This window comes from Salvelinus sp. IW2-2015, unplaced genomic scaffold, assembly GCF_002910315.2.
Source record: "Salvelinus sp. IW2-2015 unplaced genomic scaffold, ASM291031v2 Un_scaffold5895, whole genome shotgun sequence".
In the NCBI taxonomy this organism is placed as follows: Eukaryota; Metazoa; Chordata; class Actinopteri; order Salmoniformes; family Salmonidae; genus Salvelinus; species Salvelinus sp. IW2-2015.
In genome coordinates, this window is record NW_019947160.1 from 7717 (window position 1) to 24383 (window position 16667).

General features: G+C 39.9%; 1 protein-coding gene and 1 long non-coding RNA gene across 2 annotated transcripts in view; one reads left to right on the forward strand and one right to left on the reverse strand.

The window, feature by feature from the left end:
- The window catches only part of LOC112078581 (fatty acid desaturase 2), a 24290-nt gene extending 7629 nt beyond the window's left edge, over window positions 1–16661 (reverse strand). The window contains exon 1 of the mRNA XM_024144773.2: window positions 16361–16661. Within this exon, the coding sequence (XP_024000541.1) occupies window positions 16361–16597 (237 nt within the window). The 5' untranslated portion in view covers window positions 16598–16661. The remainder of the gene's footprint in view (window positions 1–16360) is intronic.
- On the forward strand, window positions 10451–13287 carry LOC139026805 (uncharacterized). The gene is made up of 3 exons (XR_011478741.1): window positions 10451–10816; window positions 11343–11440; window positions 13129–13287. It is a non-coding gene; the product is annotated as an uncharacterized lncRNA (long non-coding RNA).
- Window positions 16662–16667: the final 6 nt, after the last annotated feature.

A 16667-nucleotide genomic window follows, 5' to 3' on the forward strand; every position in this document is an offset into this window, starting at 1 on the left:
CAAATGCGGGGAGCCCTTTAACAACAACACTCTGGTTAACAACGCGAGAATTGATGCATAGAATTATGGCATGGGATTGATAGACGGACACAATGTGTAATGTGTTAAAGTCTACAGACCGTAAAGGTTTACTAAGGTATAGTGTAATGTGTTACAGTCTACAGACCGTAAAGGTTAGCTAAGGTATAGTGTAATGTGTTTAAAGTCTACAGACCGTAAGGGTTACTAAGGTATAGTGTAATGTGTTAAAGTCTACAGACCGTAAAGGGTTAGCTAAGGTATAGTGTAATGTGTTACAGTCTACAGACCGTAAAGGGTTAGCTAAGGTATAGTGTAATGTGTTAATCCCTTGATGTGGAGTTTCCTCCAGTTTTCTGATGGAGTTGTGTTTTTTTTTCCATTTTCATTCCCAGCAGCACCACCAGTCACATACAAGATAAGAACATCATTTCATACACTTCAATAAAACGTTGCTCTAATGACTAACATCAAGTAAGATGACCAGACTACCATGTCATATGGAGCGATACCTTCTTACTCTACGGAGGTTTTGCTTACGAATGCTTTCTCTGAGCAGGCCCCTTGATATATCCTGTTGCCAAGGGCACATCTTATCTTGAACTTTAACCCAAACACCTGATGTGAGGGAGGGCGGGAGATGCTACAGCTATWTAGGTCAAAGGCATTGTGCTGTGATGTGCTGTGCTGTTTGATTAGTTTTTTTTTTAAAGCTAATGTTGCTGCTTGTTTGAGTGATTTGAGATGGCAGGGAGTTCAATGCTATCGTGACTACATATTACTGTGTGTTGCCTTGAATTCATTTTGGCTTTAGGGACTATGAAGAAACCTTTAGTTTGAATACGAATGTATGTCAGAGCTGTATGTTGGTTGATGWATAGACAGTTTACAGTTTTTAAGAAATTTCGACGACAAAAAAACAAAACAAGAAGTGATGCAGACAAAATCTCCTCTACTCTGAGCCAGGAAAGGTCAACATGCCTTTTGTTTACATTAGCTATCTAGGGACATTGTAGGGCAAGACGTGCTGTTCTGTTCTGGCTCAGCTATGGCTTTATTATGTCTTTCTGACCATATTACTGGGCAGTAGTCAAGATAGGATACAGCTTAAGGAGATGCTCAGTATTCACCACAACTGACCAAACAAGTCCTACAGGCTGTAGGACTTGTTTGGTCAGTTGTGGTGAATACTGAGCATCTCCTTATCACAGACAGGCCTCTCCCCCATCTAGAAAACAATTGAATCGAAATGCCATGACCATGACAATTTACACTCTAAGTTGACAGCAAGATGTTTAGTTTCCTCAACTTGTTCTATAGCCACATTTTTCATAACCAGTACCAGCTTAGGTCTAGAGTTTAAGGAAGGATTTGTACCAAATACTATGCTCTTAGTCTTAGATATATGCAGCACTAGTTTATTGCTGGCCACCATTCTGGAACGTGATTTCACTATCTGTGGCCGCTGATAAGTAAAGGGTTGAATCATCGGCCTAGATAGACACACAGGCTTTGTTTAGAAGCTAATGGTAAATCATTATTAAAAACAGAAAACAATAAAGAGCCAAGACAGCTTCCTTGTGGAATTCCACACTTTACATGTATTACATTAGAGARGCTTCCATTGAAGAAAACCCTCTGTGTTCTATTAGATAGATAGCTTTAGATCCATGATACGGCAGAGGGTGTACAACAATAACACACACGTTTTCCCGCTAACAGGTTATGGTCAATGATATCAAAAGGCTGCACTGAAATCCAAGAGTACAGCTTCTACCATCTTCAACATCAATTTCCTTCAACCAATCATCAGTCATTTGTGTCAGTGCAGTACATWTAGAATACSCTTCTCTAYAGGCATGCTGAAAGTYKGTTGTTMATTTCTTCATAGAGAAATAACATTGTATTTGGTCAAACACAATTCTTTMCAAAAGTTTGCTAAGAGCCGGCAGTAGACKTATTGGTCTGCTGTTAGAACCAGAAAAGGAGGCTTTAACGTTCTTGGGTAGCGGAAAGACTGTCGCTTTCCTCCAGGTCTGAGGCAGGCCCCAATCCTGTACAAATTCTGCTCTAGGTGAGGCAAAATAAAATTGACACCCTCCTCCTAACCCCCCAAAGTAGAATAGTAGCCTAGGCTATACAGTGTCATCTCAGAATGCACTTTTGTTAAAGTCTATCCATGTGGTTTGCAAAACAGGCATTTGCATAGGCTTTATTGTTCTGATACCTAACAAAAACTTAAGACCAGGGGTTGGACCCGTTCAGGGAACCGAAAGTTTGGTTACTAGCTACCTACCGATGCGGTTGGCATCAGTTGCTGGGACCGCTACTATCTGTCCAGTGATCCTACCGACCAATGCCGGGTCTGATGAGCTGTTTGTCGTAGGACCTAGCCTAGCTGCTAGCTAGCTGCCTATCAAGCTAGCAGKGTTTTCTTGAGAGTTTGAACGCAGTCCGTGACTCAGTTAGCCATTGTGGATGAGACCGCGGATTGTCCCGGGTTTGTGGCTGTCTAGATCCCTGCTGTTTGTTGATGTTGTTTTCAATATTCCCAGCGACCTGCCCTGTCTGGARCTGTGAGGAGTAACAGCATAACCTACTGTTGTTACCATGACAAACMTACTGTTGTTACCCAGCTGACGGGAGTACCATTGAGGACAGTACTGTCTCTATATTACAGTTGAAGGATCTTTAAAACAAACATAAAGAGTTCTATAAGCAGTTGTTACAAGAACAAGAAAATAGCTTCAAGTATTTTGTCCAAATACTGAAGAATTGACGACCTCAMWAGAGAGGTCCAGGRCCTGAAGAACACTTTGCAGTTCTCCCAGGGTCAGCTCGATGAGTTTAAACAGGAGACTGGTAAGATGACAGCAATCTWTAAGTCATTGAGGGATAACATCAATTCTGTGTGTGAATCCATGATAACAATGGAGCTGACCCTGGAACAACGGAGAAATCAGACTATCTCGAGGGACAATCAAGGCGGAACAACATGGGTGTGGACGGAATTGCAGAATCTCCATATGAAACCTTGACGGAGTCTGAGGACAAAGTGAGAGAAATTATCTCAGGGAAACTGAAGATGAACCACAGGAAAGATTGAGGTGGAGCGCGCCCACATGACTGGAAAACCCACCACCGGCCCAGATGACAGGCCCAGGCAGATAGTGGTCAAGTTCCTGAGGTTCATGGACAAGGTAGCTGTTCTGGAAAGAGCCAAGAACTTGAGAGGAACGTATATCTTCCTCAACAAGGACTATCCTGAAGCTGTGCGCCAGAAGAGGAAAGAACTTATCCCAGCCATGGAAGCTGCCAGATCGCGTGGGAACATTGCTTACATCTGCTATGACAGGCTCATTGTTCACCCTCCCTCCCAAAATCCTGGAACGGATGASAGAGCCAAGCCTGTGGGTTCGTAGCTTCAACCCCACAGCACACACACACTTCCACACACCAACTGATTAACGGACTGGTGAATGTACTGTATATATTTTTGTATCTTGCTTTCTTTGCTCTCTAAGTTAATGTGTTGGAAATTCCTAATTGTTTGCATAGACAATTTACACACAACACTGACACACACACTTACCCCACCAGACATGCCATCAGGGGTCTTTTCACAGTCCCCTGGTCCAGCACAAATTCAAGGAAACGTACTGTATTATACAGAGCCATGAGTGCATGGAACTCCCTTCCACCTTATATAGCACAAGTGAACCTGGTTTTAAAACACCTTGCACGCACAACACATCTTCCCCACGTGACCTACTTGTTGCGTGTATGTACTGACATTTACAGCGCTTTCGGAAAGTATTCAGACCCCTTGACTTTTTTCACATTTTACTACGTTACAGCCTTATTCTAAAATGTATTAAAAATAAAATACACAAGTTACTTTTTTACATAAGTATTCAGTCCCTTTGCTGTGAGACTTAAATTGAGCACAGGTGCATCCTGTTTCCATTGATCATCCTTGAGATGTTTCTATAACTTGTTTGGAGTCCACCTGTCGTAAATTCAAATGATTGCATGAGATTTGGAAACGCACACACCTGTCTATATAAGGTCCCACAAAAACCAAGCCATGAGGAATTGTAGGAATTGTCCGTAGAGCTCCAAGAAAGGATTGTGTTGAGGCACAGATCTGGGGAAGGGTACCAAAACATTTTCTGCAGCATTGAAGGTCCCCAAGAACACAATGGCCTCCATCATTCTTAAATGAAAGAACTTTGGAACCACCAAGACTCTTCCGAGAGCTGGCTGCCCGGCCAAACTGAGCAATCGGGTGGCAAGGGCCTTGGTCAGGGAGGTGACCAAGAACCCGATGGTAGAATAGCCAGATGGAAGACACTCCTCAGTAAAAGGCACATGACAGTCCGCTTGGAGTTTGCCAAAAGGCACCTAAAGACTCTCCGACCATGAGAAACAAGATTGAACTCTTTGGCCTGAATGCGAAGCGGCACGTCCTTTAGTGGCCCAGCCAAAGCCCAGACTTGAATGCGATCAAACATCTCTGGAGAGACCTGAAAATAGCTGTGCAGCGATGCTCCCCATCCAACCTGACAGATCTTGAGAGGATCTGCAGAGAAGAATGGGAGAAACTCCCCAAATWCAGGTGTGCCAAGCTTGTACCTAAGAAGACTTGAGGCTGTAATTACTGCCAAAGGTGCTTCAACAAAGTACTGAGTAAAGTCTGAATACTTATGTGAATGTGATATTTCAGTTTTTATTTTAATACATTTAAAAAAAAATATCTTAAGAACCTGTTATTGATTTGTAATTTTTGGGTATTGTTTGTAAATTGATAGGGGGGGGGGGGGGGGGTGAATTGAATCCTTTTTAGAATAAGGCTGTAACGTAACAAAATGTGGGAAAAGTCAAGGGGTCGATAGTAAACATTAGCAGCAGCGTATGTGATGGTCTCTTATACACATCTAGATGTGTATAAGAGACAGAAATAAAATGTGGGAAAAGTCAAGGGGTCGATAGTAAACATTAGCAGCAGCGTATGTGATGAGTCAAAAAAAATTGTTAAAAAAATGTCAGTGCAGATAGTTAACTAAGACTAACTAACTATTTAGCCGTCTTGGCTTAGGGGTCGAAGCTGTTCAGGGTCTTGTTGGTTCCAGACTTGGTGCGTCCGTCCGTCCGTCCGTCCGTCTGTCTGTCTGTCCGTCTGTCTGTTTATTTTTGGAAGTGAGGACCTAAAAGGTGGTTCTCACTTTGTTTTCCTTTAAATGACAGCCTAGGCCTGGCCTATATATTCACCTGGCAAAAGTGTCTCAGTGAACCTCACTAAGATAGAATGAATGCTATGACAGGTGTTTGTTTCCCCTGTGCTTTTTGGCTCCCCTTGAAGGACAAACATGTGTACTGCAGGGAGAGTTTCTAATTGGCTGGCAGAGAACGGTATCGATTTTTCCAATTGGACCACAGTGTCTGGTTCAGGAATTTTTGTGATTGGCTAGAATTTGCCATTTGAGCATAAGGAGGGAGATAAGAGGTGTGGATTGTAGCTTTGTTAACAACATTTACACAATAATGGCAACTGACTGATGAATCCAAAACAGAATAATTTGATCACTGTTGACAGCTAACCAACCAAACCTTGTTGAGTTTATCACCTATTTATCACTCAATGTATGTATATACATATAMGGTATATACAATATGTATATAAAAAAAAAAATGGTCCAAATAATGAACATTTTATCACTATTATCCAGACGAAATGCATATAATTGTGTTTAACTTGACATCATAATATCCCATTTCAATTCAAATCTTTTGTATTTTACAATCAATTAAGTCATTTAAAAATATATATATTTTAATGTCAAATGCTTTTTTTGTCAGGACATAGTCTTMCACAGGACAGGGTCTGTGTCGCCTTGGCATGTTACTGGGTAGATTTAAGAATCTTTAGAAAATTTGACATGTCAGTTGGAATATTGATAGATTTTTGGGAGGGACACTTGTCGCTACAGCCAATCAGTGAGCAGGTTCCCTTCCCTCCTCACCGCTCTCTCCTTCACTACTCCCTGACCTCAAATACAAAGAGGCCTAGCATCAATCTGGATTATAAACTTCTATGAACTGTCCTGAAGACAGATATGTGTGGCTAAAATAAGCCTTTTGTGGATATGAACTGATTCTACATCTGTGTAACGTCATTATATCTACAGCAAAACAACGTATTTTGTTTACTTCTGTGTTAGAGAGCATGTGAAAGGCCCAGATGGATTTGAATCTACTTATTTAAAATGACAGATGCTTAGTTTCTTTTGTCAGTACATAGTCTTCCACAAGACAGGGGGTGTTTCTCAATATGCATTCTACCGTGCTCCACACTCTCATGCTCTCAAGTGTATTCTCCGAGTATGTTCTTGTGAGGACGAGAGTGTGGAGAAAACATAAAACATTACTGCTGTATTACCTCACGCTGCACCTCCCCATTCACTGACCCTTCCTCCAGACAGGACAATGGCAACAATAGAGACCAAATAAATATACACTAAGCAAACGTTTTACTTCATAATTATCAGCTAGCTATATGTGAATCGTAATCTAGCTAGCCAGCTAGCTAGCTAGCTAAACAGGCAAAAATTACCTACAACGAATGTTATGCAAGGTAGATGTMATTTCTTCGTTGGTTAGCAATTCTTCATGGCTAGCAAGCTAGCCAGTTAGCCCTATTGATTTAGTATGGACTGACCCTTCCTTCTTCTGGGCCAGGCCAATAGAGATKAATCAAGATACACAAAGCAAATGTTTTACTTCATAACTATCAGCTAGCTACATGTGAATCGTAGTAATGTAGCTAATCAGATAGCATAACAGGGCAACATGTCATTTCCGAWGTCTGAGTGTATTTTCTCTCGCTTCAGYTTAAWTAATGTCCGCCATTGATTTAAATAAAATGTTAGTAATATTTACRTKGTKGCGTCATATTTCTKTGYMTACTTTCCATTGAAGCATCGATGCTTCAAAATATGTACAAACGGAGTACGCTTTCGATAAGTGCCCTCCTTGCTCCGTTTAAGTATTGTTATTGTAACTGYCTGGTAGGGACAAAAGGATTCCATTTGGGTCTAATAAATCTAATTGAAAATCCATAAACAATTTGCATTTCAGCAGAGCGTTTAGCAAACAGATTTGAAATCGTGTCGGAGAACTTGAATACAATAASATGACGTTTCAGTGAACTTTCCAAGGGCCACTGTTTTAAAGAACACTTATCTTGTCTTATCTTACCCACCTCCACTATTCTGGGCACGAATGAAGAATTGTCTTTGAGTTGTTTATTGAAAGCATTTATACATTTGTGTTACCCTCTGTTGTCATTTGTCTAAGCCTCAATGTACAGGGGACAGTGTACAGTGATTTACAGTATATCAATCTATTGTATTTCTACCTGAAAAGAAATACCATGACAAATGTTTTTTTTAAACAATTACTATTTCATTATCAAAATGCATCTCTCCAGTGTRAATCATTTCACAAGAAGTATGAACACAGTTCATTTAAAGTTCAAGCTTCAGTCAAATAGCCTAACTTCAATTAGAGCAATTTTTTAAAGCTCTATGGGTTCGGTGTCCCCCACAGGTTGAGCTAACGTGCGCTAATGTGATTAGCATGAGGTTGTAAGTAACAAAAAAATGTCCCAGGACATTGACATGTCTTATATGGGCAGAAAACTTAAATTGTTGTTAATCTAACTGCACTGTCCAATTTACAGTAGCTATTACAGTGAAAACTTACCATGCTATTGTTTGAGGAGAGTGCACAGTTTTGTACTTGAAAATGTATACATTGACCAATTAGGCACATTTGGGCAGACTTGATACAACACTTTGAACAGAAATGCAATGCTTCATTGAATCAGTCTAAAACTTTGCACATACACTGCTGCCATCTAGTGGCCAAACATCTAAATTGCCCCTAAACTGAAAAAATACATTGTGGCCTTCTCTTGCATTTCAAACGCATGTTTTTTTCATTGTATTATCTTTTACCAGCTCTAATGTGTTATATTCTCCTACATTAATTTCACATTTACACAAATGTCAAAGTGTTTCCTTTCAAATGGTATCAAGCATATCCTTTTTTCAGTCCTGAGCTACAGGCATTTAGATTTGGGTATGTAATTTTAGGAGAAAATTGGTTAAAAAAGTGCCGATCCTTAAGAGGTTGGCTTCAATCATGTACTGTAACTGGAATTATAAACATATTTCAAAGTCACTACACTACCTTTCAAAAGTTTGGCGTCACTTAGAAATGTCCTTGTTTTTAAAGAAAAGCAAAACAAAATGTCCATTAAAATAACATCAAATTGATCAAAAATACAGTGTAGACATTGTTAATGTTGTAAATGACTATTGTAGCTGGAATTGATTATTTTTATGGAATATCTACATAGGCGTACATAGCTACAGAGCCCATTATCAGCAACCATCACTCCTGTTTCCAATGGCATGTTGTGTTAGTTAATCCAAGTTTATCATTTTAAAAGGCTAATTGATCATTAGAAAACCCTTTTGCAATTATGTTAGCACAGCTGAAAACTGTTGTCTGATTAAAGACAAATAAAACGTCCTCTTAGACTAGTTGAGTATGCAGCATCAGCATTTGTGGGTCTATTACAGGCTCAAAATGTCCAGAAACGAAAGAACTTTCTTCCGAAACTCGTCAGTCTATTCTTGTTCGTGAAATGAAGGCTTCCATGTGAGAAATTGCCAAGATACTGAAGGTCATGTACAACGCTGTGTACTACTCCCTTCACAGAACAGCAACTGGCTCTAACCAGAGATAGAAAGAGGAGTGGAGGCCCCGGTGACAACTGAGCAAGAGGACAAGTACATTAGAGTGTCTAGTTTTAAAAACAGACGCCTCACAAGTCCTCAACTGGCAGCTTCATTAAATAGTACCACCAAAACACCAATCTCAACGTCAACAGCGAAGAGGCGACTCCGGGATGCTGGCCTTCTAGGCAGAGTTTCAAAGAAAAAGCCATATCTCAGACTGGCTAATAAAAAAAGTTAAGATGGCCACAGAACACAGACACTGACAGAAGAACTCTGCCTAGAAGGCCAGCATCCTGAGTCGCCTCTTCAAAAATTTCTAAAACCTGTTTTTGCTTTGTCATTATGGAATATTGTGTAGATTGATGAGATACATCCACGGTGCGATTTCAACAGTTTTAAAATGTTTTGCTCAAATTAACTCATTATTGTCTTTTGTTTCATTTATATAACGACATTCCGAACTTGTTTAGCATTATCTAGTCCAAATATTGCATGTTTCCATTATTTTAATCCGTTTGCATCACTTTCAAATGGGGGACTTTTATTTTGAAGGCAAACCGCAAACTCCACTATTGTTCTAATCCTGATTATGGCTAACTTCACATAGTGTGAATGCCGAAGTCAGTTGCTTCCACTGAGGTATAATAAGAGCTGGAGACTAGGAAACAAGATGTCCGACAGTTGACAGGAAGCAGCTCGGTAGTGACTATATATCATCACCTTTAACCAAAAACATGGAAGAGATCTCCGGGTTGGGCTGGGTAGACCGTCATTGTAAATAAGAATTTGTTCTTACCTGAATTGCCTAGTTAAATAAAAGGTTTAAAAAAAAAACAAAAACACAATATTGGTATTAACAATCTGGAGTTCACCTTGATTGTCTACTGTTCAATGGTAGGAGTGCAAGTTTACCAATATCAGAGTGATAGCTAAAACAGTATTGTGCTAGCATTTCGCTACACCCGCAATAACGTCTGCTAAACATATGTATGTGAGCAATACAATTTGATTTGATTTTATTGCAGTCATTTTCACCCCCCAAAAAATTTAGCGACTACGCCATTAAATCTAAATGTTTTATTATTTGACAAAAAAAAGACAAATGACTCCCTTCGAAACGGAATGATTATGACACCTGTCACCTGTTGATAATGGGTGTCACTAAATAGCCYAACACAGCCACAAAGTAAAAATGGGTTACATCATAAAAATGAATGAAAACCAAAATTWGATTTTTGGTCTTCATTTAAGGTTACGGTTAGGAAAAAGGTTAGCGGTGTGATTAGGTTAAAAATCTGATTTTAAGAAGATAAAACTGTAGAAATAGGCGGGGTTTATTACTTTGTTGCTGTGGWAACTAGTGACGACMCTGATAATGCCGCCAAATATTTTGTGTTGAACAGAGAATTTACGGTTTTGGGTCAAAGACAGCTACTGTTCCCTGGTTACTTTGACACAATTCAACGTCAAGTGTCGAATTTGTGGTTGGAGGTGTAGAGGCGGAGCTTATTATAGACAGAAACCTGCTCCTCCTACCTGTGTGACGGTGCTCTCTCCCCCTCTCCCTCTCTCTCTCTCTCTCTCTTCCATCTCTCTCTCTCTCTTCCATCTCTCTCTCTCTCTCTCTCATCTCTCGAAAAGAAGGGGAACATCACAACATGGAAACACTAATGACGACGAATAGAAGCCCCATATAACTCGATCGCGTTATGCGCTTTCATAATCATTGCCATTGCTTAATACATACATTGTGATTATGACATTCGAGGTGTTATGTTATTCTTTTTTTTAACTCGACACAACTCATTACTTGCCCCACGTTTTCATTATACGACGTGTAAATTCTATAGTTGAATTTTGAATATTTTGTATTCTCCATATTAGTAGCCTACTGATGATTTGATTGGATAAATGATCAGAAAGAACCGAATGTATTTTTATGAATAAGAGGAGCTAGGAAGAGAGAGAGGATTGCACATCTGTAAATGTTGGTGAGTGCAGCTATTCTATTCATTCTATATACACATCATCATTGTATAATTGCGTTATATTGTTGATAACAGTATAGCCTACTTTAATGTAATGTCATGTTACCTGGGAAATTCTGTAATGGCTGACACGACAACGGACTATTCGATTGTTATAATGTCTGTCATTATAGTAACATTAATATGAAACAGTCATAAAGGTTTTCACTGTGTGTCATATAAAACTCGGGAAACATATGCGGAACGGAAGAGGAGTCCATGCCCACACAATGGCGCATCTCCGTATTCTTTATTATTTATTGATGAGAACATTTCAATGCTCTTTGTCTCTATTCTAATATAGTGTTAAAAATAAACATCGTGGTGAATTGCATCGATGCTCAACAGATTACAATCGGAACTCCATACAGAATGCTACAGGTATTCGTAGATATGTTGAGCAACATATTTAATGGTTTCGATGTTGTTAGAATAGGAACTCCACAGAATTACAGGACTTAGACTGGCTAACATTCTTGCGCCTCTACAGGTATTCGTCATTCGATATTTTCAGCAAATGAATTGAACAACATATTTTGTTGTACAACGCTGTCTGGAAAACCCTTCCCTCTGGCAGAAGAATCGCAGGTTAGCGTTTTTCGTCATGAATCTTGTTCTGGAGGCAGAAAGGTCACTAGCTGGCACAGCCACAAAGTCATACAATTAGATTTTAAACCTAATCTTAACCACACTGCCTACCTTAATAATGCCTAACCCTAAATATGACCCACCACCTGGATTGTTGTCTGAGGTCTCTCTTTATGTAGTGTTGTGTTGTCTCTCTTTATGTAGTGTTGTGTTGTCTCTATGTAGTGTTGTGTTGTCTCTCTTTATGTAGTGTTGTGTTGTCTCTCTTGTCGTGATGTGTGTTTTGTCCTATACTTTTATTTTATGTATTTTTATTTTTAATCCCAGCCCCCGTCCCCGCAGGAGGCCTTTTGCCTTCTGGTAGGCCGTCATTGTAAATAAGAATTTGTTCTTAGCTGACTTGCCTAGTTAAATAAAGGTTAAATAAATAAATGAAATATGTAGCAACATTTGATTTTTTTAAAATTGTTTTTTACATTGGATAAAAGTAGAGACTTGGAGCTAGAAAATTGTATATCATACACTACAGTTGAAGAAGAATGGGAAAGTAATTTTGCTTTGAAAGTTGATAAACTTTCTACACCCCATTCAGCATCGTTCACACCCTCTTAAGCTTTAGCCCCAACCCATCTCTTTAAGGATTCACACGTGAGGCCATGTGCTAAACAGAGTGAGTAGCATTGTAAACAACCAAAGATTTCAAGACTAAAAGTGGGGAAAGTAGTAGCCTAAAATAAGGAAAAACTCCAGGTAGGAATACACTTTATCTAGTCCTTGGCCTACATCCTAATCTGACTTTGGTGCAGGTCATGTTGTTATTCACATGACTTCTGACTTCTGTCTCTGGTAAACACCCACTATATCAACTACAATCTAAGTTTATTTGTCACATACATAGGATACAGGTGTAAACRGTACAGTGAAATGGTTACTTGCATATTTGCATAGGAGCGATATCAAAAGCAGGAAGTGTCCAGATTAAAATATTTTATAAATATTAGATGACGGTTACCCAGACACACTTGTCTAAAATGATGGGTCATGTGAAAGTAATGTTATGACCAACCCTCCAGACACATCTAGATAAGTGGATGGGACACTATTGTCTAGACGTGTACACATGTTCATGAAATGCAATAGATGGCCGTAATCACCCCCCAGACACACCTGGCGAACTTGATGGGTCATGTGATCATCTGAGGCTTGTAGCTAGCTAGCTAGCCAGCTAAACAATGAACCGGTAAAACTCATACTACCACCAATACAAACATTGTCAAAACTGTAGAATGAATCTACAGGTAGCTAAAGCTAACCAACTAGGTTCAATATTAGCTAGCTAGCTAATATTAGGCTATAACTAGCAATGCAAAGGAGTTTCTGATTCAAATAATATTACTACACGTAACATTAGCTAGCAAGCCAGCAGGCTAACGTTCGCTAGCTAGCTAACAGTATGCTTTAACTTGCAATGAAAATTACTTTTTGACAAAATATACTTTCTGAAAATGTAGCTRAACTCACCTGGATTTTTGAATAATTTTTTTAAAAGATCTTGCAATGACTCTTCTGTGACGTGTGACAAACGCCAAGCTTCCTGAAACGGGTCACAAATTATGTCTGTTTGTTTTCATGAATTTTTACAATATAGCAAATTTTAAATTCTGGTCCATCAAGTGGAAATCTCTCAGTTCTGCCTCCAGGACAAGACTCATCCCAATAACCATCAACCTGCAGAAGAATCACACTATTTCACCACGTAGGTGTGGCTTGGCTCAGACAGCATCATCTGATTCTGATTCCATTCCCTGACTTCCTCTCTGTATATTGAATTTTACTGGTCCTCAGTGTGCATCTAGTTATAGGGCATCTGGGCACATAGACAGGCTGGTATAATGTGATCTAGTTATAGGGCATCTGGACACATAGACAGACTGGTATAATGTGCCCTAGTTATAGTAGATGACTGAAGACTAACACACTACTTCTCTAGGAGGTAAATCCTGTCTTTAAATATCTTTATCCACATCACACGTGCTCTTACCACACTCTGACACATTATAGAAAGTAACCTTCTGCACAGCATTCTGTCTGAGAAGCATGGAATTCCCTATCAGCCAGGGAGTGGTGTTGGAGGGCCAGTAGGAGGCACTCTTTCCCTGGTCTAAAAAATATCCCAATGCCCAGGGCAGTGATTGGGGACACTGCCCTGTGTAGGGTGCCGTCTTTCGGATGGGACGTTAAACGGGTGTCCTGACTCTCTGAGGTCATTAAAGATCCCATGGCACTTATCGTAAGAGTAGGGGTGTTAACCCCGGTGTCCTGGCTAAATTCCCATCTGGCCCTCAAAACCATCATGGTCACCTAATAATCCCAGTTTATAATTGGCTCATTCATCCCCCTCCTCTCCTGTAACTATTCCCAGGTCGTTGCTGCAAATGAGAACGTGTTCTCAGTCAACTTACCTGGTAAAATAACGGTAAAATAAAATAATAAATAAAAAGACAGGCCTCACACTGGTCCCCAGGTCCTACCTAAACCTACAGTATTGTTAGAGTGGGCGTGGTGTCAGAGGGAGAGATGATGTAGGCTTCACATTCTATGTTTCATTATGTAGCCTACAACGATGTATGTTATGTAGAGGAGAGATGCTGTAGGCTTCACATTCTATGTTTCATTATGTAGCCTACAACGATGTATGTTATGTAGAGGGAGAGATGCTGTAGGCTTGCACATTCTATGTTCATTATGGTAGCCTACAACGATGTATGTTATGTAGAGGAGAGATGATGTAGGCTTCACATTCTATGTTTTATTATGTAGCCTACAACGATGTATGTTATGTAGAGGGAGAGATGCTGTAGGCTTCACATTCTATGTTTTCATTATGTAGCCTACAACAATGTATGTTATGTAGAGGGAGAGAGGAAAGATCCTCCTCACATTTTTCCCATGGTCCTGGCTGGGCTCTGTCGTTGCCAGCTTTCCAATCAGCAACGGCTTCAGAAACTTCCTGACAAAATGAGGATCAGGATGGAATGCGGAAAATGCGTCCTAGAAATCAGAGACATAGATTCATCTATGTTGTTAAGAGAAAATACATACAATGTCCTCTCAGTAAAAGTAGTGAGTCTAAACAAAATTAGGAATCTTTCCATGATATAGACTGACCAGGTGAATCCAGGTAAAGCTATGTTCTCTTACTGATGTCACCTGATGAAGGGGAGGAGACAGGTTAAAGAAGGATTTTTTTTTTTTTTAAGCGTTGAGACAATTGAGACATGGATTGTGTACGTGTGCCTTTTCAGAGGGTGAATGGGCGAGACAAAAGATTGAAATGCTTTAGAACGGGGTATTGTAGTAGGTTCCAGGCGCACCGGTTTATTTTCAAGAACTGCAACGCTGCTGGGTTTTTCCACGCTCAACAGTTTCCCGTGTGTATCAAGAATGGTCCATCACCCAAAAGGACATCCAGCCAACTGGACTCTGGGAAGAAAGGAAGTCAGAATGGACCAGCGTCCCTGTGGAACGCCTGCGACACTTGTAGAGTCCCAGGACGATTGAGGCTGTTCTGAGGGCAAAACTCAATATAACATAACTCAATATTAGGAAGGTGTTCCTAATGATTTGTACACTCAGTGTATGTCTCTAAGTAAAAATGAATGATGTTCATTCATGGTTAAGAGATTATCGTGACATTAGGTGTAGTGTAATACGTAATACAGTCACAATGTACGATCCACTAACAACTAGTGTAAATATGTCATACAGTCATAATGTACGATCCACTAACAACTAGTGTAATATGTCATACAGTCACAATGTACGATCCACTAACAACTAGTGTAATATGTCATACAGTCACAATGTACGATCCACTAACAACTAGTGTAATATGTCATACAGTCACAATGTACGATCCACTAACAACTAGTGTAATATGTCTACAGTCATAATGTACGATCCACTAACAACTAGTGTAATATGTCATACAGTCATATGTACGATCCACTAACAACTAGTGTAATATGTCATACAGTCATAATGTACGATCCACTAACAACTAGTGTAATATGTCATACAGTCATATTGTACGATCCACTAACAACTAGTTGTAATATGTCATACAGTCACAATGTACGATCCACTAACAACTAGTGTAATATGTCATACAGTCATAATGTACGATCCACTAACAACTAGTGTAATATGTCATACGTCATAATGTACGATCCACTAACAACTAGTGTAATATGTCATACAGTCACAATGTACGATCCACTAACAACTAGTGTAATATGTCATACAGTCATAATGTACGATCCACTAACAACTAGTGTAATATGTCATCAGTCATAATGTACGATCCACTACAACTAGTGTAATATGTCATACAGTCACAATGTACGATCCACTAACAACTAGTGTAATTGTCATACAGTCATAATGTACGATCCACTAACAACTAGTGTAATATGTCATACAGTCATAATGTACGATCCACTAACAACTAGTGTAATATGTCATACAGTCATAATGTACGATCCACTAACAACTAGTGTAATATGTCATACAGTCATAATGTACGATCCACTAACAACTAGTGTAATATGTCATACAGTCATAATGTACGATCCACTAAAACTAGTGTAATATGTCATACAGTCATAATGTACGATCCACTAACAACTAGTGTAATATGTCATACAGTCATAATGTACGATCCACTAACAACTAGTGTAATATGTCATACAGTCATAATGTACGATCCACTAACAACTAGTGTAATATGTCATACAGTCATATTGTACGATCCACTAACAACTAGTGTAATATGTCATACCTACACATAATATTTGCAACAGTCTTCCTGGAATAGCTTGAGAACATTTGACCAACAACTTCCATAGTTAGGCTACTGACCGTGGCATCTTCTCCGGCAAAGTGACTGATGACCCGGATGCCCCCCGGGTGTCTCTTCGCCCACTGGGTAATATTATAGACCTTCCTGTCGATGACCAACCACTGGTCGCCTCTGTGGGAGTGCCTCTGGACCTCTTCCCAGGTGTAGACTGCACTGCCACCTCGCCCTCCTCCCCCTCCACCCCTGTCACCCTTGGCCGGCTCGCTTGACTCCGTCTGCTGGCCTCCGCCCCCCATCCTCGGTTCTCTCTGCTCCACTCACACCGTCGCTGTGTCGGCTGCGCTCTATCCAGTCTGTCCAACTGAA